General features: G+C 42.7%; 1 protein-coding gene across 2 annotated transcripts in view; it reads right to left on the bottom strand.

Moving 5' to 3' along the window:
• The window catches only part of GLRA2 (glycine receptor alpha 2), a 167,524-nt gene that overhangs the window by 124,384 nt on the left and 15,612 nt on the right, over positions 1-27,528 (bottom strand). Inside the window, exons 3-4 of one of the 2 annotated variants that reach the window (XM_054974106.1) lie at positions 17,479-17,546; positions 1,601-1,824 (exon numbers count right to left, since the gene is read on the bottom strand). In XM_054974106.1, coding sequence (XP_054830081.1) covers positions 1,601-1,824; positions 17,479-17,546 — 292 coding nt within the window. Of the gene's footprint in view, positions 1-1,600; positions 1,825-17,311; positions 17,380-17,478; positions 17,547-27,528 lie in introns of both variants that reach the window. The other variant, XM_054974107.1, reaches the window with a different exon arrangement.

The raw sequence follows: 27,528 nt of genomic DNA, 5'->3' as shown, positions 1-27,528 counted from the left end.
TTGGAATAACAGCCTTTGAACCTATATATTTGTTGTTGTTGTTGTTGACTACATATACAAGAGGATATTCAGGGGGTGAAGTGAGTTGAAAGAAGAGAATGGATGGACTCTTGAAATACATTCCTTTCATGACAGGATAAATTATTCAAGAAATAGTAGTAAAGTTATTATTTTAGGGGTGAGCTCTCAATGGAATTACACTGAAAATCAGAAATTCTTTGTGGGGGGAAGCCATGAATCCTTTAATACACTTCAGACATATGTGTGCAGTCTCAGATAATAGCTGCAAACAGTTCACCAAACAATTAAGTAACTCATAGAAGGGAAAGAGGAACAGAATCAGAGAGGGAGGAATTTAAAAATTATGATTAATTTTCCCCATTAACACTAAGCGGACTTTTCATCTTCAACGGCTCATTGCAAGTATTAAGCCATTAATTACCCAATGAAGCGTGCTAACTATCATATGAAATGTATGCTGTGTAGATCATTTGTACAATGTATGCTTCTGCATTGCTACTTTAAGGCTCTTTACCATTCTGATTGTTTGCATGTGTTTTGATTAATTAAAGCTCATCAAAATGTACTGTAATAGCATATACTATGGTAGCCAGAGCCAGCCTCATCTAACACATGCTACTATGCATCACATTTTAAGATACATAAATAAATAAGTTGCCTAAGCTATGAAACCGGCTAGGCTCTTCTGAATCATGTTAAGATTGTAATCCTGTGTACACTTCTATGGAAGTAAGCAGTAGCACTGAAGTCAGTGGGACTTACCATTGAGTAGAATATTGGTAAGTCCAGTGGGAATGAGTGAGAGGATCAAGCCAGAGGTTCCACCAAAGAAACAAAGTCTCTGTTTAAGATGTTCCTCTGACATTCTAAACTCATGTTTCCTCTTTGCAATCAAAATTCATCTCTCACAGAAGAATAAGAGTTTCTCTACACAAGATGCCCAGGTTTGTGTCTTTCAAGTGCCCGGAGATGCAATGTTAGCTGGGTAGCGTAGTTTTAAAAGACAGAGCTGGCAGAGATTGCTCAAGAGGGGATGGATTCTCTCGTAGCCCTTTGCTGCATCTGGTGTGCCAGACTGTCTCCCCTTCCAGAGCCTTTGCCCTGCCACCCTTGCTGCTTAAAACTTTGAAGACTCAGGAAGGGGAGACAGTTCAGCACATCAGAGGCCATGGAGGGCTCTGAGACTATGCTTCCCGGTTAACATTGCATCTCCCAACACATGAAGATCACGTGTCACAAGTCTTGTGTTGAGAGACTCTAAGAGGGGCTAAAAAGTTATTACAAGAATAGATCTAATGTATGCATGTGTAAATTACTGCTGTAGATCAGTATGGGGTTACTGGACCTTTTATGTTTTTCATCAAAGCTAGTGAGTTTTACTTTTCCACTTTAATATCTAATTTGAGAACAGTATGAATTTTAGAAGGTGAAGGAAGCAGATCCCCCTTCCCACAACCCTGCTGTGTTTAGGCCTCATTAAACAAGAAAAAACAAAAATAGTATATTAGGTCATGTTCTGTTATACACAGAACATCAAAAAAATTAGGCACAACAGATACATATACAGGAGCAGGTTTACCTGATACTATACAGCACTTTCCCGTTCTTGGAAATTCTCAGAAGCTTGTTGTCTGTGGTAACATCATGGAAATTTGCTCCTTTTTCATTGGCGAAGAATAAATCAGGTTTCCAAATAGAGTCCAACATAGATGGATCCAAATCCAAGGAGTCGTCAGGGTATTCACTGTAGGCAAGACGTGAGTCGTTCCACTGCTGCCTCAAAAAAATGTTCACTCTGTAGTCCTACAGAAATGTCAGGCACACAGGTCATTAACCCACTGACCCAGGTTAAATGTCATAATGCCTTCAGACACTGACACTAATACTGACAACAGAGTTAGCTGGTGGAGTATCAACTTTACTTTTAAGGACAGGCATTATGGGGATGATTCAGACTTTGTTTTCCTGAGATTGTAAAGTATCGACAAGGTAACATTACCTCAGTTTTCTTTGAGGAATCATTTGTTTGAAACAGCGCCCAAGTGAAAATAAATTGTGCAAAATACTAGATTTAATGGATTGTTTTGAATGTCACATCTACCTGGAAAGTAAAGAGTCACACCTAGAGATTTTGTGACTATGTAAATGTCTATTAGAAGTCTGGGATGTGTCCCAGCCTCGGACAGATGAACTTCATCATCTTTTCATCCTACTGCAAGAGTCCCTCTGAGACCAGTGATGGATGGCAAGGGACAGCCCCCTCTACGTGTTCTGACAGGATTCTGATATATGTTCTGAATGCCATCTTTTTCAAACCGTTTCTGTCCTGCTGAGTGACACTGCTCTCCAGCCAGGTGTAATTCTCCCCAAGCAAGCTGCCTAGGGCTCCTCCTCATCCACTCCCTGTGCTCTTCTTTTGACTATTCTCCATCCGGATGAACCCCCATCCTTACTTTCCATCACCAGGCACTTCTACTTCTGGTTGACTCAAAACTTCAAAGTCTTCCTGGGAAATGCCATTTTCTAGGCACTGCCACCAAAGCTGAGTCAGGTGAGAGTCTCTTTCTCAGGAAAACTGTTAGTGGGCAACCTCATTCTTGGCTCTCAACTTAGTGGGCATTGTTCAGTTTTCTTTTTTCCCCTTCAGTATGGGTGCTGTTTCACCTAAAAGGCTCCTTTTGTGAAACTGAGATGGCAAAATCCATAAAATAATAATCCAGACTGGCTCTTTGAAAAGAATAACACAGCAACAAGAGGCAAGATCTACATTTTCCAAACCAAAATGATAAGTACATCTTATATTAATTCCAGCCATCCCATTAACTACTGTGAAGAACTAGCTTTACTTAGTAAATGGGCTTTTTATTTAGCTAATATCCAACTGCTAGGCTAAGATTTCCTAGCTTAGAGTGTAGCTTAACTGAGTGTTTTGATTCATAGGAGACAAGAAGGAAGCATCTTCTTTGTGGCAATTTGTGGTGGTACTACAGAGCTGCTGATGCCTTAAAGACTCTTTGCTTGTGTCAACTAATCAAGCATAACTATGTATGCTGACTTGAGCCAAATGAGGGCATAAATGTTGCACGCATTGATACCAGGCAAAAATCCTCCCAGCACAGGGAAGCATCAGCCCCTTGCCTGAGCAATGGAGATGCATTCCATCTTCCATCCACATTCATACTGAAGGCAATTGGGAGCTTCATTTGTACTCATGGATTTAATCATGTGGCCAAATTTAACTGGTTATATAGTACTACATACTTACCCTGTGAACTAAACCTGTTACAGTGAACGCGTGTCACACACAGTGCACACTTGATTTTTCTTTATATGTATGTTGAGTAATTTTTTCATTAAATTCAATGCATGTACAGCTGACTGTGGAATCTAAAAATTTGTCCAACCATTGGTCTTTGGTTTCAAGTTTAACATTTACAGGCATTGGCTCTTTCATGAAGCATATATGTATGTTCACTGTAATGTGTAAACAGGGCTGTCCAGAACCCTAGAGGGAAAGGGAAGAAATTTGCACATGTGATTTTGATGGGGAAATGGCAGGCAAGGAAATGGCTTTGCTCATTTGTATACCACCACCCCAAAAAATGCAGCATTCTAAGCTGCTTTTCATTAGGAAAAAAAAACCCCTGTCAGAATTTCAGTTCATATAATTTGTTTGACCAATGGAGTGCCAGTGTACTTAGGTGTAGTGCTTATAGTGTTGGAGTAGGATGTGGAAGGCCCAGATTCAGAACCCCACTACGTCATGGAAGCTTGCTGGATGACCTTGGGTTTGTTAGTATTTCTCAGCACAGCCTACCTCACAGAGTTGTTCTCGAGAAGGTACAATGGAAGAGGGGAGAATGATGTTGGAAGCCACTTTAGGTACCCAATGGGGAGAAAAGTATTGTATAAATGTCTACATAAATGTAGTTTGCCCCAAAGGCTATTGATTTCAACGGAACTGCGCAACCTGCTAAATTGTCTCTGAATTATGTCTTAATTTTTTTTATTTTTATTGTCAGATTTTTAAATATTTGGCAGTTGATTTGTCAACAGTTGTCAGAAATAGTGACCAGCTGCAAATATTTATTTTTTTTAGTATTTAAATTTCTGTCCTATGCCCAAGTCAAAATGAAGCCTTTTAAGTGGCTTGCATTCATACATCTCTTTCTCTCAATTTTGCAAAATAAAAAACCTAAAATTAAAAGAACAGACCACTGAAACATGAAAAGCAGCAAAAAGTATTTTTTTTTAAAAAAATACTCCATTTAAGAATTTTTAAAAACATTTAAAAACAACCCTCAAATTTATGTACAATTGACAGATTAAACGCAATCCTGGAAAGGAAGATCTTTGCAGAGATGGAGCTGAGATGCAAGAGGACATCCATTACTCTAATATAAGTTGAAAGAAGAATTATGATAGTTGTTGGGTTGAAGAATTCGGCCCACCCAGCCAGCAGTGTAGCTGCTTAAGTCTGGGGCTGCCTTTTGCTTCCCTGCAGGAAGAAGAGCTGACAGACAACTTCTCAGCCAATCGGGGATTAAGGAGAGGGCAGAGCCAAGACCCTTTTAAGGTGGCTCTGCCCCTGTTCCTCTGCTGTTGCTGAGCCTGGCCTGAGCAGAACACGCTTCAAGATGAGCTCCTCTGAGGCTGGTTTTATTGAAGGCCCTCAGGTCTAGGCAGCAGTAGCTGCCTTGGAGAAGCTGTGCTATTCCCCTGCTTGCTACTTCAAACTCCAGGATTGGAGCCAGGTCCCAGCGCCAGGCTCAGTGGTTTGGCAGGGACTTTTTTCTTATTTACATTTGGGGCCTGCTGTCTATCAGTCAAAAGGGCTAAAGCAGGGTGAGGCCCAGCCCCTATAGACCTCTGGCCTACCTAGGATCCCCACCACTGCTTTTCACTTTGTTGGAAGGGAGTACTTCCAAGAGCATCAGCAAGGGCTTTGCTATAGGTAGCAGGGGTGAATTGCAGCCATCTGAGAGGAGGATTACTTCATACATTATTGCTACTGGCCTAGCAGGGTGGATGCTGGTAGGATCCCCCTTTCCTGTTTAGACTTTTCCCTCCCTCTCCTCTTTTTACACTTACTTGGGAGGGAGTATTTACAGCAGCAATACCTCGGCCTAAGACCTTCAGGCAGCAGGAACCATTTTGTGGGAGGGCTTTGCAGTTTATTCAGTTGGGTGTGGCCATTTTGAGAGTGGCACCCAGTGGCCTGCTTAGCCTCCTGGCAGTGGTGGCCATGTTTTGGAGGCATCCACAATATGCATAGCAACGGGGTGGCCATTTTGAGTGTTGCATTTATGTGGTCTGAGTGGCCTTCTGTTTACTGGCAGTAGCAGCCATTTTGGTGAGGCTTTTGCAGCTTATCCTGTGCTGGGGGTGACCATTTTAAGAGTGGCACCTGGTGATCTGCTTAGTTTCCTGGCAATGATGGCCGTGCTGTGAAGGCATCTACAATATGCATAGCTAGGGTTGCCAGCTCCAAGTTGGGAAATTCCTGGAGATCTGGGAGGTAAAACCTGGAGAAACCTGGAGAAAGTAGAGTTTGGGGAGGAAAGGACCTTGGCATGGCATAATTCCATAGAGTCCACCCCCAAAGTAGCCATTTTCTCCAGATGAACTGATCTCTGTGGCCTGGAGACCAGTTGTAATTCTGTGAGATCTCCAGCCACTGCCTGGAGGCTGACAACCCTATGCACAGCTCCAGTGGTGGTCATTTTGAGTGTGGCATTTATGTGGCCTGATATGCCTCTTGCTTACTGGCAGTAGCAGCCATTTTGGTGGGGCTTTTGCAGTTTATCCTGTGCTGAGGGTGGCCATTTTGAGAGTGGCACCTGGTGGTCTGCTTAGCTTCCTGGCAATGGTGGCCATGTTGTGAAGGCATCTACAATATGCACAGCTCCAGGGGTGGCCATTTTGAGTGTGGACTTTTTGTGGTCTGATTTGCCTCCTGCTTACTGGTAGTAGTGGCCATTTTGGTAGGGCTTTGCAGCTTATCCTGTGCTGGGAGTTGCCATTTTGAGTGTGTCACATGGTGACCTGCTTAGCCTCTTGGCACTGGTGGCCATTTTATAGAGGCCTCTGCAGCCTACACAGTATTTAGGCTGCCATTTTGGGGGTGCTTTATTCCTATTGAGCTTTGAAGCTCAAAAAGCAGTCATTATACAGTATATTTCATTACATTACTGTACATTTCCATCATGCCACCCAAAAATGGTAGTAGCCCTTCTAAGGGCAAGTAGCCGGCTAACAGACCTCCTGCAATGTGGCCCTGCAGACCTATCCTTTGAGGATGATTAAGTGGCCAAGGGGAGGAGGGAAATACTGGGCTATCTGAGTCCATCAGTCAGGAGGGCTGAAGCAAGGTTAGATCCCGCATCTGCAGGCCTCCTGCCTATCTAGGCTCATTGTTTCACTTTATTTGGATAGAGTACTTACAACTAGAGATGGGCACGATCCGCATTACGATCGAAAAAAACCGACGATAATGGCGATTGCGCAATCGGGATCCGGCGGATTGTGATTGTCCACAGCCAACGATCCAGCGATCAGGAGCGGCCTGGATCAGGGCAATCGGGCTCGGATCGGGGATCCAGACACTCAGGCGCCAGCAATCTATTCCCCTGGCAACGGAGCCAGGGGAATGCCTGAGCTCTGTTTGCCCTCCTTCTTTCGCCCTGGAAACCCAAATGGAAACCCAGCTTTCCTTGATCAGCAAGGCTTCCTTCCAACCACGGAGCAGCAAAGTAGTCACCAGTTGGGAGAAGACATCTAGGGGAGGGAGGGGGAAGGGGGTGTTCTGTAGCCATGGGCACTCCAATCTCATCCCTGCAGACCCTGATAGGCAGCTCTGATGGCCAAACACAGACAGCCAAACACAAACACAGATGCCGCCAGCATCACCCACCGTTCCTGTATCACTGGGAACAGCGGGGTGCCCCTCCGCTTTTGCCTCCACGATCCACAATCCACGATCCACGGATCGGGAATGGGAGATGCTTGGTGTGGGTCGTTAAATCAAGATCGTCGCTGGCGCCAATCCACAATCAGCTTGATCGTTAATTTTTTTTGGATCGTGCCCATCTCTATTTACAACAGCAGCAGCAGTGAAGGCCCGGCTGAGGCTGGGCAGGGAGTCTTGCAGTCATCTGAAGGGAGGTTTGCTGCACACATTTTTTCTACTGGCTTAGCAAGGATGTACAGTCCCAGGGTGGTGGCTGGTTAAATCCCTCTCCCTTTTCCCTGCTCAGTTTTGCAGCTTCGTGGGCCTAAAGAGCTGTTTTTGTCACTCAGGCCACCTAATGGCATGCTGTGTTATTGCATCTGCTGAACTCTGCAAAGCTGTCACTCAGGGCACAGAAGTCTAAGATGTGATCTGATCTTTCTACCAGATTAGCACAATTGATGGCCGGTAGCGGATCTGGCCTATGCTGCGGTAATCTGGTCATGTTGAGGTGACAGTGGACCTCATTGACAAGGTAGGTAAGTCCACTGGTCCCTCGTGCCTGACTGTGGGGGCTCCGGGGGTCACGTGGCAGTCTCCAGGCTCCCATGATTCAACTCCTGGGTTATATCATCTTGGGTCTTGCCTCTGGGTTTTGCAGTTTAGCCACTGGGTTATTACTTAACTCAGTCCCCCAGGGACAGAGTCATAAAGGGAGCAGCATGTTGGGGGTTAACCCTCTTCTTCAGGAAGGGGAGGAGAAGGATGAGGCTGACCGGAGGAGAGAGACAAGTAAATGAGACTTAAGAAGGTTTACCTCACCTGGGCCAGGCAGCTGCTAGCTGGCCTCCTTTATGGGAGCTACAGCAGCTGATGGGGCACCGAGCCTTGTCTACAGTGTGTTGGCACCTAGAAGTGGAGTTTCCTTGGAGTTTCCACTACCTTGGGGCCCAGTGGCTTCCGGGTTTAGTTCAGGGGCACTGGTGGGCTAAGCAGTGGCCCGTTGACCAGTCAGAATGCAGGTCTGACAATAGACCTTATATATTTGGAATTTTCCAATCCTTGTGGCAGTTGGATTGTGGGCAAGGGAACTAGATAACCCCTCAGCCCTCTTCCCGTGGACGAATAGGCAGTGGTGCCCATACCTAACCCTCTTTCATCCAAGTGGAATAGGATTTTGAGACAGGTCCTGGAAACTGGTCCTGATGTTTATGTTTCAAGGCAACACCTGGTCTTGCCTGCATATGGAATGGTGCAGCTTGTCCCTTGGATTTCCTCTGAGATATGCTTGTGGGGAGGGCTGTGGCTGCTTGGCAACCAGGCACCATTGCCCCTAGCATGTAGTAAACTGATGACCAACTGGCCAGCAGTTTCTGGCTGGGGTGCAAGTTGGGCTGTAGGAGTTATGGCTGAGCTGGTGCTTCATTCCCTCAGTAATGGTGAGCAGAATGTTAAGAGGCTGGCCTCATATCCAGTGGCAGCCATCAGGTGGCTTAGGCACCTTTAGGTTTGCCAGTAAACCTCTCAGTTTGATGTAAGCCCAGGTGATTTCTGGGGCTGCACAATGTTAATGGTCGGCATGGGAGTTAGATCCTGAAGGTTAGTGTGGCGATGGCCCAAGCCTTTAAGGAAGGGTCTGGCAACTCTGCACTTTGCCCCTGGGCTGGTGATGGACAGGCTGCTGCTACTGTTTGGTGGGAGGTGGGGTCCCTTGTCTCACTCCTTGTAATCTACCTGGGGGTAATGGGCTGGTCTTCTCCAGGGCACGGCCCTTCCATTACAAGCCCCGATGACATGCATGCACACACAAGGTGGCTTGGTGCGCTTGGGGAGGAGCAGTCCGCCGCCTCACATTCTGGTCATTTACTTGTGCTGTAATGACCTTGGATCCAGGACATGGCCTTTCTGATATAGGCTCATGAAGACTTGCACACATAGGCAAAGTGGCCTTGTGAGCTGGAGGAGAGGTGCGGCCTCCGCCTCATGTTCAGGTTATTCAACTGGGTGGTAGGACCTTGTCTCACAGGGCATGGCCCTTTCTTTACAGGCTCACCCAGGCTTGCAGTGGCCAGGCAAGTAGTTGCCTAATGGTTTGAGGGTAGGTGAGGTCCTCTGCCTCAAGTTTTGGTCATTCACTGTGTGGTAATGACCATGGCTCACAGGGCATGGCCCTTTCCTTTCAGGCTCACACAGGCTTGCACCACCCATGCAAGTAGTGGCCTGATGGCTGAGGGGAGGTCCAGTCCTCTGTCTCATGTGTGGTCATTCACCTGGGTGGTAATGGCCTTGGTTCTAGTCTTTGCAGATGCACTTAGACTTGTAGTGATGGGCAAGTGATGGCCTAGTGTTTTGATCCAAAGGGCTAGGCGTGAGGCCAGTAGAGCCCTATTTAAGGCATTAGAGGATGGGCTAGGGATTTATCTGCCCCACCCGCAAATAAGGGCCAAATTTGCTGACCTCTACAGAGGGGATTGGGTTCACCTATCGGTGAAGGGCAGCAACATCTGCTTAGATAACCTGTTGCAAGGGCTTTGGTTGGCAGTAGGCCACCTTTGGGGTGCAAGGGCCTAAGCAGAGGCTTGGCCCTAGTGGTGGCAGGATTAGGAGGGGGAGAAATGAGTGGGCCAGTGAGCACCCTTGGCACATCCCCATTTAGGGGGGAATTGTGGTCTGTCAGGATCACTGTTACTGCTTTATGGCTGCCAGCTGAGAGGGCAGACTGCTGTGTGGATCCCCTAGACAAGTACAACCCTCTTGCTATACGGCTGTCCAACGGAGCCATAGTAAGCCCATTTGCCTATATTGGTTTAAGTTTCTAAAATCGTACAGGCCCAGTTTGGCCTGACACCCCAGGAGTGGAATGTGCAGCTCAGTAATTAATTGTACCTGGAGCTGGTGTCCTTGAGACACAAGGGAGTTTTGGCTCTGCATGTATGCCTTCTCAGCCTAGCAACACTGATTACAAGGTGCCTCTGATTGGCTGGCAATCTTTGAAAAGATGGCTCCTCGCTGTTAACGCGGAACTGTGCTACACACACACACTGAGATGTTGGTGAAGTATTCCATGCTATGTTAGCATGTGAGGGACTTTGCTCCAGGTCAGGCCTGAGATGACTACCTGCCTGGCATGGTTTATGGATTTGTGAGTATGAACCTCAAGCCTCTTCAGAAATGCAAGTTAGCAAGCTTATGTTTTTAGTTAGCTATAGTAAAGATTAGGCTAGCTGTTGTTTTATGCCTCTGGTTTGTGCCATCTGCATACTTGTTCCTGCCATCTGCATACACTCCTCCGAGTTAATAAAACATCTGTTTGTACAAGCCTTGGGTTTGACCATTCATGTGCAAAATCCTCCAGACTGAGAACCCAAGTAAATAAGGGTATTCAACTTTCTCCAGGAGCTGCCAGAGCTTGAGGGCTGTAACACTTGGAACCGTAGCTAAACGGGGGGGGGGGTGAACTCCTTGATAACAGTGAGGTGCTATAGGCTTGGAGTGGGGAACCATTTGCCTGGGCTATAGTAACACTTGGATCCGTAGCTAAACGGGGGGGTGAACTCCTTGATAACAGTGAGGTGCTATAGGCTTGGAGTGGGGAACCATTTGCCTGGGCAGCCATGCGTGTGGATGGCTCGTGCCCAGGGCAGCGGGGCTCGCCCAGACAGGTCAGGGCAGAGGTCCAGGGTGACTCCAGGGCCTGACCTGTACCGTTAGTTAGGCCCTTGCCTTGTATATATGTTCAATGATACATTGTTGCCAAATAAATATGGCCCATTAGTTCCCAACACTTGTGTCTATCTCTTCTTTCCATCTGGGGTGGCAAAGAGAAACCTCTGCTCTCTGATGCCCTTGGAATCTGTATTTTCTCTAGTTCTAATCAGGAATTCTAATTCTCTGATTCTAATTTGTAAATATGCTTGATTTGGCAGTGTGTCTTAATTCTTTTGGAACTGCCAGAAAAATAATTGCTCCTGATTTTTTTTAAAAAAAGATTAATTTCAAGGGAATAAACAAAATTTAACAGTTGGGAAGAATGGATATTTCATAAACTGTATTAAAGCTGGTTGTAAATGAAACATTTTGTATTGGCTTAGATGAATATAAAATGCATTTTTTTTCATTTTGATACCTTTGGAAATGCTTTTTCTTTAGCACTGTGTAACATCAGGTTATGTTAACAGCCATTGATCTCATCTGTTTCAGCTTCTAGCTTTGATTTTAAAAAACTAAAAGAAAAAAATACTCACACAACATTTTGTAAATATCTTTGCCTTTTCTTTGATGTGGAAAGAAATAAGGCAAGGATGAAAATGTAACCCAAAAAAAGCTGAACATAAGTTTTTAAAATCAGATTAATTCAAAATATGATAAACTGTGTGTCAAACCCCAAACCAAGGTCTTTCATATCAATTAATTATTTTTAAAATGTGGCCTTTGCATATGTCTAAAACCACACTATCAACATATTACAAAGTCTACCACAAATAAAAATGGCTGCAGAAATGGTTGCAGAAAAATGAGCCAGAAATATAGTTTCATATTTAAGGGAGGGGGAAATAATCTATACATGGAGTAAACTATCTGTAATTTCCCACTTGTTTTCCAACATCAGCACAAGTTCTCACAACTGTCCAGTCATATTCAAATTACTACATAATGCTGAGATGGACTCACAATATCTTCACATGGAATCTTGACACAGAAATATTGAATTCTTAATCTTAACTAAGACTTTTGTTTGTTTGGACATACACAATATTTTGAGAGTAGCCAGTGTAAGGTGACTTTAGCATCACTTCACCTCTTAAAATAATGTGTGTGTGAACTAACTCTATGTACTAAGGCAAGTTATGGAAAACAGCTAATTAGAATTTTGTCAAAGAGACTGGATTTACAACCCCACCTTTTGGTGGATTTGGAGATCATGACGTAGGGTTGGATCCTATCACTCCCTTCTGCTAAGTGAGGACTCAGGAGGAGCCTTGCTCTAATGGATGAAGTTTTTCTGGAGAAAACTCCAGGAAGGGAGGAGGAGGAAACCTTTTAAATTTCTTTTAAAATTAGAATTGTAAATAAAGTGCAAGACAAAATGATAATATTCATCTCACATTTTCAGTCACAATGTATTTAGCATATGCTTAGAGTTTGAGAATTTCACCACTTCTTGCGAAAATTGTTTTCATGACAGTTAAAAAATCTAAAACCATACAATAGGGGGAAGTCTTAACAAATTTGTTAATAAGAAGTAACAGTGTTCTTAGGTAATTTCATTCCTGTAATTCCATTGATATATCAAATAAATTTCTTCAAGTATTATTGAACAACAGGACAACTCTAAGAAAACTGCTGAGATTTGACTCCACTTCTAAAATTTATATTTACGACATATATATATATATATCCTATTAAATATGTGCGGGGTTAAGTGGCACAAAAATATATTCTGATAATTTCCTCTCATTGACTGGACCTGTGATAAAAAGAATATTTTCTAGCCCAAATCGTTAATACTTGTGCCTAATGTTTTCTCCCACTTGCACTTAATGTTGGTTCCTCCAGTAATTTTAGACAAATGGAGTCTTAGGTCTCTGTGTACAAGTTTGTTTTCAAATGTTACAAATACTTCTTCCTTTGAATATTCTAAAAAACATCTGTTGGATATTCTGCCTGGTCCTCTGACTTACACAGTGTGTTCCAAAGCAGAGGTATGCCCTTTGAAGCCCATTAAAATCAATTTAGCAGGTATAACTCCATTTAGGATAATTTACTATTGACTTGCAATCCAGTGAGTACACATGACATGAACTATATTTTGAAGCTCAGTCTTTTGCATCCAACCTGTCAAGAGCATTCTGCGAGGGCATCATAACTTCCAGAAAGTTATGATTTTGCATTACACAAGGATACAGTTCTGTTTATCACTTCATTAAAGTTCCTTTAGAAAGCAAAGCAGATGAGCAGCAATTCATGTCTGCCTTTAGAAGCATTTCATAAACATGTTTCAAAGCTACTCATTAAAGAGGTGACAACTTGAAGAAAGCTCACATTAGACATCAGAACAGCACTGAACTGAGCGGCACTCCTTCAGTGCTGTCTGCAGATACTATGAGAAAGCACACAAGGCAGCCAACAGCCTTTGTCTGAACTATTTCAATGTTTAGTCTTTTTTTGTTAGCAGAAATGCAGTAATGAACACTGAAAAGGTACACATTAACATATTCAGTAGACATTAAAACACAATGGGAGGACTTCATCAAAGCAATGGAGAACTCTGATTAATGCAATCAGCATCGGGTCGTGCAAATATTCTCATTGAATGCCATCTTGTAAAGTTAAGTGACATGCAGGACTTTCACTATTTCATATTGTGCCATTCCTTCTCTCTCCACAGGAAAGTCAACAGAAGGTTCTAGGGTATAACTGCAAAAATCTACAGCTAGGTTGACAGGGCTTTCTCCAGAGCAATCTATTACAGTGATCATTTACAAAATCTTTAAGGATGCAATATATAATTCTCAAAAGATTTCTCTTGTGTGAAGATTTGTATTTTGGGAGGAGATCACAGCTTTCAGATTGTAGATCAGTCCTTTTTCACATGACTGTTTTTGTGCTAGCATCTTATGTCCACAGTGTCCTATATTCAAATTTCTTCAACGAATTGTCAAGGAACTTGGGTTTTCTATTTTCTTGTGAACCTCTCTATTAGTGACTTTTCAGATGTTGGCTTCGATTCAGCAGAGCATTTCCATGGTGAAAGGATGTCTGTTTGCTGAGCAACTTTTTGACACCCCTCCCACTGAAACTCCAAATGCCACCCAAAACTCTTTCTTGGGGGGGGGGCAGAAAGAGCTTGGAGGCTGCAGCAGGAGTGGGGACATGAGAAAGCTGCTTTCTGCAGGAAGAAATCTTTCTGCCCATGGAAACACTGTGCCAGTGTATTCTCTGTGGAGCACCTTGAAGACCTCCAAGGAGAGTAAGTTTTGAATCTGAGGATTCAAAATCCAAGGATTCGTGAGTCTGAGGATTCATAACTTACTCCCCAAGGAGAGTAAGTTATGAATCCAGAAAGACTACTTGATAGTCCTGACATGTTATCCTCAGACAGAGGGCACAATTTAAGACCGTTCAAGAGCAACATAATGTGAAACTTTTAGCTGAGTTCTACTTGTTTAAATTCCCTGAAACTTTGACTGTGCTCTGTACTCTGATATTATTATTGGGTTTTGCTACCGACTATATGCTATTGGGGGATTATAACTGAAGCTCAGTACCTGTAAGAACTTGTTTAATGCTCACTGCCCCAGCCAGGCTAGAACAGGACAGGTTCTAATGGTTAGCCTAACATCTTGAATGATATATTGTCGAAGGCTTTCACGGCCGGAGAACGATGGTTGTTGTGGATTTTCCGGGCTGTATAGCCATGGTCTTGGCATTGTAGTTCCTGACGTTTCGCCAGCAGCTGTGGCTGGCATCTTCAGAGGTGTGGCACCAAAAGACAGAGGTCTCTCAGTGTTACTGTGACACTGAGAGATCTCTGTCTTTTGGTGCCACACCTCTGAAGATGCCAGTCACAGCTGCTGGCAAAACGTCAGGAACTACAATGCCAAGACGACGGCTATACAGCCCGGAAAATCCACAACAACCATCTTGAATGATGTCCCACCACCACAAGGCACTTCTTGAGCTCTAGTTCCCTCTAAGATCTAGAGGACAAGAACCATTCTAGATTGGTAAAGAAGAAACTTCATCATGCACTCCAAGGAAAGAACCACCCTCTCAACTACCTAAAAATGTACTTGTGAATATCCTTCCAATAGCACTTCAGAGAAAGGCTCTCTTGGTCCATCCCATATCTCATGGTGGTGATAGGCTTTTGAATGCACTTCAGTGGCATTCAAAATGTGCAGGCTATCAAGACTAGCAAAAGAATAAAAGCACCTTTGATCTATGCTTTGGTCTATGCTTACTTGACACTTCTATTTCTTTATCTTTTACATTTGAGGCCTCTCTACTTTAACACTTAAATTAAAAAGGAACCTGCTCTTTTAAAGTGCTGTTGATCTTGCATAAAAGCTGATAACAAAGCATAATTTAAACTGACATTTAAATCAACTAAACTGCACATCTGTTTTGTCAGAATACCATTTTCTCAAGCCCTACAGAAAAAAAAAATCTCATGAATCTGTATGGGGCTGAATGAGTAAAAATGTATGACACCAATTTTTCATGACAATACGTACCCTACTGAAAAGACATCTCGATGTACATTTACTACCTTATCTATATATGTGAAAGAATGGCAGCCTCTCGCACAATGTCTTGAAATGCCCTCTCCTTTTAATATGTATTTTGTATCATACAGCCTGATGAAGGGTTCTAGAGGACTCAAAAGCTTGCACACTGTGTCATTTGGTTGATCTCAATAAAAGGTACCGTTTGGATTAAGAGCCTGATCCACAGTGCAGGTTGAACAGAACCATAGTAGTCCCATTGACGACAATGGAATTTGCCATCAACACAAGGTACTCTGCTTTTAGTGAGTATACCCCTACTGTGGAAATATGTATTCTTCTTTATCATTAACAATAAAATATATCAGTGTAACAGGGATGTGGTATTGTAGACGCAATTTTAAATAGCTAACTCCATCTTGGAAAACAAAGTTGGAAAGGTTATACTGATGGAGGGAGGGGAGAGAGTAAAACTAGGCATGTTCCAGTATGTTTCTTTATATATTCTACCTAGAAAGAAACCACTTGTTACATGTTACATGCAGGGTATCCTGTATGGAGAAACCACATCTGTGTTAAATAAACTTCCAGGTTTGACTCCCCATTCCTCCACTTGAAGCCAGCTGGGTGACCTTGGGTCAGTCACAGCTTCTAGGAGCTCTCTCAACCCCACCCACCTCACAGGGTGATTGTTGTGAGCATAATAATAACATGCTTTGTAAACCGCTCTGAGTGGAAATTAAGTTGTCCTGAAGGGCAGTATATATATCAAATTTTATTATTATAATATTATTAAAAACATGCATTTTTTTAAAAAAAAGGTATTGATAATCTTTGTAGACTAGATTTTGTCATAGAAATGAAATGCATTTAAAGTTGTAGCAAAAATACACCTGCCCTTATGGGTGTGTTAAGGTAGGTGTGTTAAGGTAAGAAGGTGTTAAAATCCTACTTTGGTGCTCACAATTTTACAGGTCACATTTAGGTATTTTTTGAACTCAGTCTCAGTATCCCAAAACCATCATCATTCAATCATACAAACCAGATGCAAAACGTTTACACATATCTGCAACTCAGTACTGAAGATACCAAGACTGGGCCAAGACTCGCATAGAATAGCCTTTTCAATAGCCATCCCTCAGAATGTAAGTCCTCTGCAATCAGGATATTCACCATATGAATACAGTGCTAAAAGGCTTTTTAAAAAACTAATTTGCATGTTGCTTTTACCATTTAAAAGTTATGGAATTCATACTAGAAGTATGTCTTTAGTATGTGCCATTTTTTTTTTAAAAAAATCTAAGTTATATAATAGTGTATTGGATTCAGTGAGTAGAAGCAAAATAGCCATTAGCACTGCTCTGCAAATTCTTGTTCAGAGGCTTGTGCAAGATGTCATGCAATACTATAAAGAGTAGATCCTATAGCAGCTCTCATGTTGCTGCTTGTGTGAGAAGCTATAAAAGTTCTTGAACAACTTGCTGCATAAGCAGAACATCTTTAAATTTATTTTTCCCTTTCTTGCACAAAGCTCTAATGTGAGATGTAAAATAGCCCAGCATACAGAAAAATCCAACCAAGACACAACTATCTCCTCCTCCCCCCAAAGAAATAACTTTTGTTCCCATAAAATGGTGGTCTACCTTTAGTATGGATGCCACAAGTAGTACAAGGAAGTAGAAATCTGTGCTATATACAGAGAAACAGGAGTGTCCAAAGGCCTGGCTATGGCATCGGTCAGACCTGCACCCTCATTTGCTTCTCCTATAATGCACTATTATTTATTTCCTACCTCACTGTATCATAACAGAAGAGTATGCATAAGTAATATACTATTCACAAGAGGAACACTATATTATACTGATGGATTTGATGGGGTATATTAGCCAAAGAGGTTGGACATCATTGGTTTTAAGTCATGGTTAGAGTTAAATGAACACATCTTATTAAACCAAATTGTTACACTTGTGAATCCTAAATTATGTTCTATGATTGTCTTGAAGTTGACAGTGCACATTTCAAGTTTCCCTTGCAGCTGAGGCACTGACATCAGTAATACTTCCATTGCATCACACCCCTTCACAAGATGGCTTCAATGCTCATTCCCACTCACCATTGTAGTTTCTGCTATTGAACCAAAGCTGTTGATAAATATGTTGCAGGTAACATTTACAGGAGGACCTGCAAGTTGAACAATAAATAGAAAAAAAATAGACAGGTTGTGTTTATGACATACATTAAGGATTGTTGTTTCTGTGCCGGTGGCATTGCCACACTTACCATGGTGGTTTCTGTAACTGATCCAAAACTGTTGATAAAAATATTGCAAGTAACGTTTACTGGAGGACCTGTGGAATGCAATAAGAATGTTGCAATATAGGTCACAGCAAAGTTCTGCTCCGCCAACATCTACTGTATTTTTTTGTGAAATAAAAACTGGAAACATTTGCTACTGAAAATAGCAAAAGGTGAGATTCAGCAACTAATAATATTCACATTGATCAATTCATATAGACAATATTACTATTAACAAGCTTATTTTCCATGTCTTAAGTTATCTAATGTTTATGAGTTTATGACAAGTGCTAACATCACTGGCCCCAGTTGAACTCATCAGCTGAACTCAAATTGCACAAATCCTGATAGAGTAGCACATACATTAGCTCACCAACATCATTTTGAAAAACTTGTGTCCATTAAACAAAGCAAACACTCCCACCCCACAATTCCAATTTAACAGTACTGAATCTTTACCAACGTATTCAGGGCATCATACTCTGAGGTGGGGCATCTGCCAGGGCCCACTGCCACTGTCCTCACCTGCACACCTCCTCCACCTGTGCACCCTTCCCCTGCCTGCTCATTTGCAATGGCTTCCCCACCTGTGCTCCTGGCTGCTCATGTTGCTCAACACCACCACAGAAGAGTGTACGGGAAATGCAAGCAGTGCTCCTGAAGGCCACAGCAACAGCATTCAAAGCCACACGCTCACTGCCAAGTGCTGTTGAGGAAAAAGAGTGCGGCTGGCAGAGTGTGGGCAGGGGAAGGTTGTGAGCAGGCTGGGGGAGGATGTACAGGCAGGTGTTGGGTACATGGCTGAGAACAGGAAGGGATGTGCAAGCAGAGGTCAAAGTGGGCAGGGTAGGGGGTCCCCTGAACACTCTTGGCCATGGGCCTCTCAAAACCTGAAACCAGCTTGAATATATTTATAGGTAACAAAGGTATTGCTGTTCTGGTCATGTTAAATGGATCTAGCTCAAATGGTGGCGGTGTATATAAAAGGAAAGTAATCTCTGAGTTCCCTTTTCCCCAATAACCCTAGGCTGTAGCTGGGTGAGGGGAGGCAAATATAGGGAACCGGCTGCCTGTCTGGTGGAGCCTCTGAAAGAGGAGAGAGGGCTCCCTGTGAGGATGCGGGTCAGGGCTCTCTGCCTGCTATAGTGGAGGCTAGACAGGTGGCTTGTGGTGGACTCCCAGCCTTTACCTACCTGGGTGGCAAGGAATGTGAAACACTCTGTAAATATCTCCTCAATGGGCCTTGGCTGTCAGAAAATACCTTGATTTAAATATCTATCAAGTTTTGGGAGTAACTAGTTCGAGGGAGGGACCAGTCTGTGTAAAAGGAAATGTGGTTTTATATGCTGGAAGGGACAGAGAGAGAGAAGCAGATGGACACTGCTGTGTGTTGGGTAAAAAATCTCAGAGGGATGATTAGCATTTCTGTTCTGCTTTAGAATGTGCAAAGCACATCATATACATTGTCTCACTTGTGCAGATGATTTCCAATGTCACAGGTCTACTGAACAAGGCAAACACTCCCTCCCCACCATTCCAATGGTCATAATATTGAATGTTTTATTGAACAACATATTCCTAGGTAACAAGTGTACTGCTGTGCCCACCTGGGACATCTCCCCTTGGGACTGGGAGATTCTTGGCAGCCTGTCTAACAAACCCTCCAGTCATGAAGGGGAGTGGGTTGTACACCATGTTCCTCCTCCTTCCTAAGAATCTCCTTCCTCTTCCTCCTCTGTCTTATACTTTGAAAATCTTGTCGATCTCTATGGTGTCACTGGCCTCTGATCATGCTGTTCTACTGCAGACCATCATAGCTGTCTACCTGAAACCTACTCCTTCCTATAATTCTACTCATCTACTTCTCTCTCTCCTTGGGCTTGGAGAGGCAAGGGGGGTCCTGTCACTAGATTGGTGGGGCTTGTGGATGGTCCTTAGTTGTTCCTGTCAATGAACCTAGCCTGCTTCCCATTCTGCTGGCTGAGAGCATTGCAGCTGGTTGCAAAGGCAACAGCCCTGCATGATTGAAACAGATCTTGTTTTCCAGGTCAATGGATCTGTGAGTCCCCACATGGCTGTGCAATTATCCAGACTAGTGGAACAATACCAATTTGTACTGAAGATATTTACTACAGCTGCAAATTCTGCGCACTTCACTAATAATGTCAAGGAAAGCCCTTTAACCTGATAGAAACTTCCAGAAAAAATACTTTACAGTGAGATAACATTACAACACAGAAAACACATCTGGAACAACTCTAAGCAGGTCTACTTAGAAGTAAGCTATTCAATGATGCGTACTCCCAGGAATGTGTCATTAGGATTGTAGTCTTTATGGTGGTCTTGTTGCTCCTTTTGCTGTCACATCAGGCTAGTATGTTGGCTTTGCATATTGATAGGTCAATATGAATGTTTAGGATCAGGTAAGCCTCACAGGGCTATGAGAGGGTTTTTCCTTAGGCAGAATCTTCTGTCTCAAACTTTCTGAACAAACAAGACCTTTTCATTCACACATCGTACCATGCCACTTATAACAAGAAATCTGGTATCAGTCAAAGTGAACAAAGCCTGAGGGGACATGAGAAATGCTGCAGTGAGAGACTTCCAGATTTGATCACCCAGCCCACTTAGCCTATATCCCATTCCTGGCATCAATGTAATATTATTCCAGTGAAGATGGTGGCATAAGTATAAACACTTTCACTGAATTCAATGATAGTGAAAAACAAAGTCCTTTTGCCAGTCTCCCACCACACTTACTTTGCTATGGCACAGCTTAGGATACTAACTTAGTCCAGAGCCAATCAGTCTATAAACATGAAGATACTATAGCTCAGATGATAGGACATGTAGCACTGGCCTCAGCTCAGGCACATGTTATAGGTTTGCCAACCTCCAGGTGGTGGCTGGATATCTCCCAGAATTACAACTCATCTCCAGTCTACGGAGATCAGTCCCCCCTGGAGGAAATGGCTGCTTTGGAGGGTGGACTCTATGGCATTATACCATGCTGAAGAAGTATTTCTCAACCTGGAGTGGACAACTCTACATATGCAGAACACAAGCAGGGGGAACTTTGCCTGATGCAAAAGCTTGCCCTCCCCCCTCAAAATATGTATTAGTTCAGTACCTATTCATCATTCAACAGTTGTTGGGACTTGGGAGTGTCTCCCACATAGGGAGAACAAGGTAAGTGTATACAGTGCAGAAAGAAATGCCTCCTTTCAGATATGCTGGCATTATACCACCTCAGTGTGGGCACGACATCGTGCCAGTGGAACTGCGCATGCAATTAGGGGGAAACAGTGAGTACAACCAGTCCCTTGCTAGATAATCCACACTGCTAGATATGATGATTAAACAGCGAGGGCACTTAAAATCAAAAGAAGTTCTCCACATTTGGCTGGTCTGGATCTTTTCTGTATCTCAGATGGTTTCTAAGATAGATAAACCGTGGTTTACATGACAAAGTGGTTTTACGTCTGTTTGTCAAGGTTTTATCCAAAGAAACTTGGGAACTATAGTGAGGGGATGATTATATTAAACAGACTACTGAACCAGAGATTTCATTACTCTCTATCCTTCTCTTGACAACCTAGGTAATTATATGACATTAGGAAAATAACATATGAGTTCAGTAAGCAAATTATTCCTATCAAGAAGCCATGCAGGAAGCGAGGAAGAAAGAGGTGCTTATGTGCCAAGCTGGTTCACTGACACAATTAAGTATACCTACCCCAAACTCTCTGCTTACCTGACACTGAAATTAGTCTTCCTAAAAAGTTCGGCAAAAACTAAGACCAAATTTGGGCCTTTAAAAGTCGCTTAGGTTAAAATACAGACATTTTCTTCTAATTCAGCTTCCAAAGTGCATGGCTTTTTTGGTAGGTAAAGCCCATGTTCTAACTATTAGAGAATATAATATTTGAAGAAGGCAGATGTGGAATTTCATCATTTCCCACATTAGATCCTGGACAAGAATAAAATGGACAATGTTAAGAACGAAGACACAGGACAGTATATGGTTCTGCTGGCCTTTGAGAATCCAGGGGAGAGGGTGGGAATCTCAACTTGGTCCATACCCATATCTGCAGCAGGTTTCCAAGGTGAAAAATCTCTGGCCTGTTGGAACATTATATTAAATGTAGAACCCATATTTGAGCTTCAGAGTAGGCTAATTCTCCTTAAATGGCATTATGGCAACAATGATGACAGTTTGCATTTATGGAGTGTTAATATAGCCAGCCAATATGCAGCAATCAAAACACATTATGTAGAAAAGGTGGCTGTTAGAACAGGATGACATGATTAGAGTAAATTAATGGAAAGGAACAATGTCTATGACAATCAAAACCTCCAAATTACTACAAATCAAAAACATCTTTGTAACTGAAAGCTTATTTTTATCTTGGTATAGTATAATGTTCCATGGCAGTGTAAGGCTATCATTCTGCTTCACAGAATATTGTGCCTCATAAAAAGTGTAAACTTATTAAGCATCATTTTTGGAAACATTTTCCATATTGCAAGAATGGGACTTTAAAGTGCTTCACTTTGGTTGGCTTTTGCCTTAAATTCCTTAAGTGCATATTACTATTTACTGATAGCAATTTGGACTACTCACTAAACACAAACAATGACTCAAACTTGTAGGATCTTAAAAATATAGTAATTATATGACACTGTTTTGTGGTTCTCTAATTTCCTGGAATGCTCTAATAACCCCTCAAATTATTATTCTGCTTTATCAAGCTCAAACCAATATCTTCTTATATTGAATTCAGCATATAAATAGCAGACTATATATCTAATGACTCATGATAACAGCAGTAGCTGCTGATCTAGATTCTCATTGTAGGCTCAATTTACCAAGAATTTCTCCCACATGCCCCTGATTAAAGTTAACAGAAACCGTGCAAATGCAGAGCACGATTCATGCATATCCCATTTGCTTTAGGGGGCATTATTGGTGGGTGTTGCTTGCATTTTATAGATAAGCGGGTACAGACAGAAGCATTGTAGTACAGAATAAGATCAATTACCACTGATCACTTCAAATGAACTAATTCAGCAAAGACCCTACCTCATAATGCCCTGCTCCTAATCACTAATGCATATATGGTTGGGGTGAAACATTGGGTTGGATCCAGATTAAATTTTCTGCTAACAGAAAGGGTGGAGTTATTTCCACTAATTCCCTCTTCCCACTGCAGATCCTTCATTTGTCTTTCCTGCTGTTCTCGAGGACTTCTTTTTCCCATGAGCAGCATTTTAGGGAGGGAGGAATCTGTAGGCAGCAGTAGGAGGGGGAGAGGCAGGAATGTTATGCTCTCCTGACAAAAGTGCCTTTACTATATCTAAAAAGAAAATTAAGGAAAAGAAATACCACCACCACCCCCAACACACAACCCTAGTTTACAGTAAGTCCCTAGTTACCCATGTACTTATTGGCTGCCCTTGGGCAAGTCACTCCTTCCCAGGCTAACTACTGCATGGACTTACTCTGCATGAAATGATAAAATGAGCAGGTTTTCACAACCTGTTTTGGGCAACTCTAGGATACGAAAGAAATCAACAGAAGCTATTTTCCTAGGGGATGACTTTCCACATATAGCAACAGAAGCTGAAATCAGTACAGTAACTTCAGAACTTTTGTGCTGACTACCATATGGCCTGGCTGTGAGAATCAATCTGCAGTCTTTCAGTGAAAACCTCTCAGATCAAACAGTGTCATAACAACATGAGGGACAAACAGAAATGTTTAGTCTCATATTCTTCCCATCTTAGTCATCTTTCTGTTGACATGCAAAGAGGTCAAAATTCTGTACATTTCACCGGTGCTGCTGCAGTGGCATGGCCCCTTGTTGAGTTTAAAAGGGATCGTGAAGGTAAACCGAAAGCAGGTCAGAAATTCTAATGAGAAAAGAATCCCTGCACAAGGCCAAGCATCAAACACACCACTAAAAAAATTAAAAACCAAAGTCCTTTGATAAGTAAGTGGCACAGAATTGCTATTCCTGCTCCTCTAACAAAATAGTCAATGAAGCTTATGTAAACAGAGGAGATTATGAACTATATAACCGTAGCAGTTATAATGATATACTATATGAAAAATACAGAACTTTCTTAACTCAGGCTGAAAAATCATTAATTCACACACTTCCATGTGGTCCCAGCCACCTATGAATGGGATGACATCATGGGACTATGCAGCTACTCGTATTTGGCTTGGTGACAATGTCACTGATTTGTTTTTTATTTAGTATATTTATAGTCCACTTTTCTCACTGAGACTCGTGGCAGATTACACAGTGTATGCAAGCAACAGGATGAGACATCTATAAACCATAGGACCGAACTAGTATTATAGTAACCTGAAACAAAGCATTCACGGCAAATGAAACTGATTGAAAGAATGAGCATGAAGTTTCCAGCATCAGTCACAGTAGTGATCCCAGGCAACAGCATTACCAATGTCCCTGACTCTATATGTGGGAAGACTTTTGACCATTTTATTGGAGGTTGGACTAGATGGTCTGTAAGGCCGCTTCCAGTTCTATGATTCTGTTGCAATCCACCAAAAATGTTTAATATTGTTCCACGCAAGAGCCGTGGACCGGTGTCCCAGCCCAATCTAATGTTATCTACTTGACACAGAGCAAGGACCAGACAAGAGAGCAATTACATGTTGTTTTGCATCCCTGGAATTTAGTTTCACTTTTGCAGCCATCCCAGGTGGAAAGAGCAGAAAGGGGCTTTTTCTAGGACCTATGGAGCAGTGGCATAGTGTGGGGGGGGGCAAGAGGGGTGGTTGCCTCAGGTGTATAATTTGGGGGGGTTGTGGGGCAGTGCACCAAGGACAGCCTGCTCTCCACGTGGCACCCTGGCCACCTGCTGCGCCCATGGGGCGGCCGTCCTGCAGCTGAGGAGCGCGCTGAGCCAGTGGTGGCAGCGCAGGTGGATCCTGTGGAAGGCTGCCTGATGGGGACAGGAAGGCGAGTGGCCCGAATTGCAGGAGTGCTCCCAAGCCCTGCACGATGACATCACTTCCAGTGGCATCATCACGCAGTCCCAGGAGCGTGCGTGGAGCCCAGGAATTGCGCCAGGCACTCCAAACCCACGCTATGCCACTGCTATGGAGAACTAGGACAAATCAAAGAAAATAGAAGTTTTAACATATGGTTTCTGACTATAATTTCTACATACATTCTAGTCTAAGTATTGCTTATATCTAAGGTTACATATGTGTCTCTCAGGCAATCTGAGGGTCTATGCTTATTACCAGAATGGGGCAGAATTGAGTGTGTCCCACAATATACTTGCATATATGTTTCCAGTAGCATCAAGAAGCGCACACACCCTTTCAGCATAGACCTAATTATTATTACCTAGAAAGGATATAGGATTGCCTGGAAGCCAGTAAGTAAAGCTAGTGAGATTGGTGATAGTTTTTGTTTTTTATTACAGACAGCTGATACGATGCAGACATTGTAGTATGTACCCATACACTATCATTCCTCTTTACAAGTGTTGCAGGTATTTATAATGCTTAAGAAAAACCTGCAAAATCTCTTTAACCAGAAATGACAGTAGAACAAAAGAAATGAGTATGAATATTGCAAGTTCTGATGGCTCTATCATGCCACCTTTTTTAAAAATCATCTGTCACCAAATGACAGGTATACTTGATAATAAATAACTTGGGCCTGTTTGTCTCTGAATTTTCTAATCTGGTTTTTAAAAATATCAGCTTGTATATGCATGCTTTTCCTTTCCCATCACCACCATAGTGAGGTTTTATGAGATGTCACTGCTAGCACCATGCATGCCAAGCTACTGTTGCTTCCACTAATTCCCATGTGTTTAGCATGGTGACACTGAAAAAGCAGTGGAAACAGTGGCAACTTTCTAGTTGCCAAGGAAGAATTGACAGTTGGCAGGAAGTAGCAGGAGGCTTGAATAGGGATCAGATGTGTGCCCCAAGACAGCTGGTTCAGGGAATACATTACAAGCTCTTCCCCCATCTAAAGAGACCTGGACCCAAAGTCACTATTCCCAACACGTTTCTAGGGCTCCAGGTCCCTATAACTTCCCAGAATGCGCTGGCGGAGAGCTGTGATGATGACATCACTTCCGGGAAGTAACATCATCATGCCAGCCACAGGAGTGCTTTTGTGTTTCTCATGGGGCTAATTCTAGCCCATTCGAGCCATTTGCAAACAGGCAACCCCCCCTCCCCCGGCCAGGAGATTGCCCACCATCAACAAGCAACTGGTAAGCCTACCTGCCCCTCATACACAGTCCTACTGCAGAATGCCTGTAAGTTGACATAAATCACTACTGATCCACTTAATGAACTCATATCTAATTTGTTGTGCATGTTTCAAGTGCAGCACATGGAATGAGCCCTGTTAGATTTCCTTTCATCTTTCTCTTCCTATTCATCATTATCACATCATTGCCAGGCCTTTCAAATGGGTAAATCAATCTTCATTACTCCATTGGTGGCATAGCAATTGGAAGGTTTCAGTCCTTCCGTTTGGGAATTAGACTTGACTGGCATATGAATGGCTAGAAGTAGATTTCTTTCCCATAAAGATCACTCACAGGAATAGGAAGGCTTTTGCTCCATAAACTGACAATGAAGGCACAATGGGTGGGAGCTGTTTGCAGAGGCAAGTGTTTCATGCTATTTTATCAACTCAGTTGTTTTATAGTAATGTGGACAGGGGTTCTTATTTTTCACTGCATATCTGTCTTCTGTTCTGAAACCCAGGAAATTCCTTCACAGATCCAAATAAAAGGGTAATTGCATGTTATTTAGGGGATCTGTTCTCCATTACCTGATATTAAAAAATCCTTTCTGGGCTGCCGTATTTTCTGTATTAAGATGTACAAATGCAACATGATGCTGCAGAGTGGATAGACAAGCATTGACATAGAGGGATGGACAAAGGCAAGGAAGAACTTGGCAGATTTTGTGGGCACATACCTCAAAATTTAGTGAACATGTTCTGTACCAATTAATATGTAGTAATTTCGTGATACTACTTGAAGCATTATTTATATTTCTGCTTTATTTCTTAATACTACCAACTGTAGAATATAGTAAGCTAGCATGCTTAGCGCAGAATTTTGAATGTAGAGAAAATCTTGAAACATAATTCCTGGAACTTAGGGGTGCAGACTGGGGAGTATGAAGTTTGGGGAGCGAAAGGAGCTCAGCAGACATATCATGCCACAGAATTTCCAAAGCTTCCAATTCCTCCAGGGGAACTAATCTTTGTAATCTGGAGGTCATTTGTAATTCCAGAAGAACTCCTGGCCCCACCTAGAAATTGGCAACCCTAAGTGTCAGACCATGTTGTTCTGCTTCTAGATTATACCCGGAACCCCACCCCCTCTCACACAAGAATGACTCTATTTTTTATTTATGAAATGTTGTGATGTAGTTTTAAATGATAACTCACTGAATCAAAGTCTTGGTCTACACTTGCAGCAGTAGAACAAGAATTCTGAGATGGTATATACTAATAGCCAAATGACCCTGATCTAAGGATACTTAAATCTGGAGATTGGAGCCATGAATGGACAAGACAGATCTTCCTACACACCTAAAAATGCCCAGGTTTGTAGAAAAATCTGAAATCTTAAAAAAATTACATTGGAGGTTTTTAAAACCCAAAAATAATAAAAGGAGTGCATTTAACCAGATGCTCTCAGTAGCTATTGCTAGGCTTCCATAACAATTTAACCAGTATTCCAGACTCAGTTTCTATCAAGAAAAGGTGTGTGTGGGGGGGGTGACCCTTTCCAGAGCTGTTTTGGCCTTTGAGGGAGGACTCATTGGGGGCAGGCTCAGAAGCAACCACTGGCCAAGTTGAGCCCACAACAGTTGCATGGCTTAGCCAGGTCTGGCTGTAGGGATCCCAGGTGTCCCAGTGGGGATGGGGCATTCTCCGCTCTCACCTTCCACCCCCCCCACTCATGTGGCTGGTGGGGGAAAAGGTGGTGGAACAGGCTTCCCAGGTGTAC

Source organism: Eublepharis macularius, chromosome 3, assembly GCF_028583425.1.
Source record: "Eublepharis macularius isolate TG4126 chromosome 3, MPM_Emac_v1.0, whole genome shotgun sequence".
Taxonomy (NCBI): Eukaryota; Metazoa; Chordata; class Lepidosauria; order Squamata; family Eublepharidae; genus Eublepharis; species Eublepharis macularius.
Note: the sequence above shows the minus strand (reverse complement) of the source record. Positions and strands in the feature narration are given on the sequence as shown.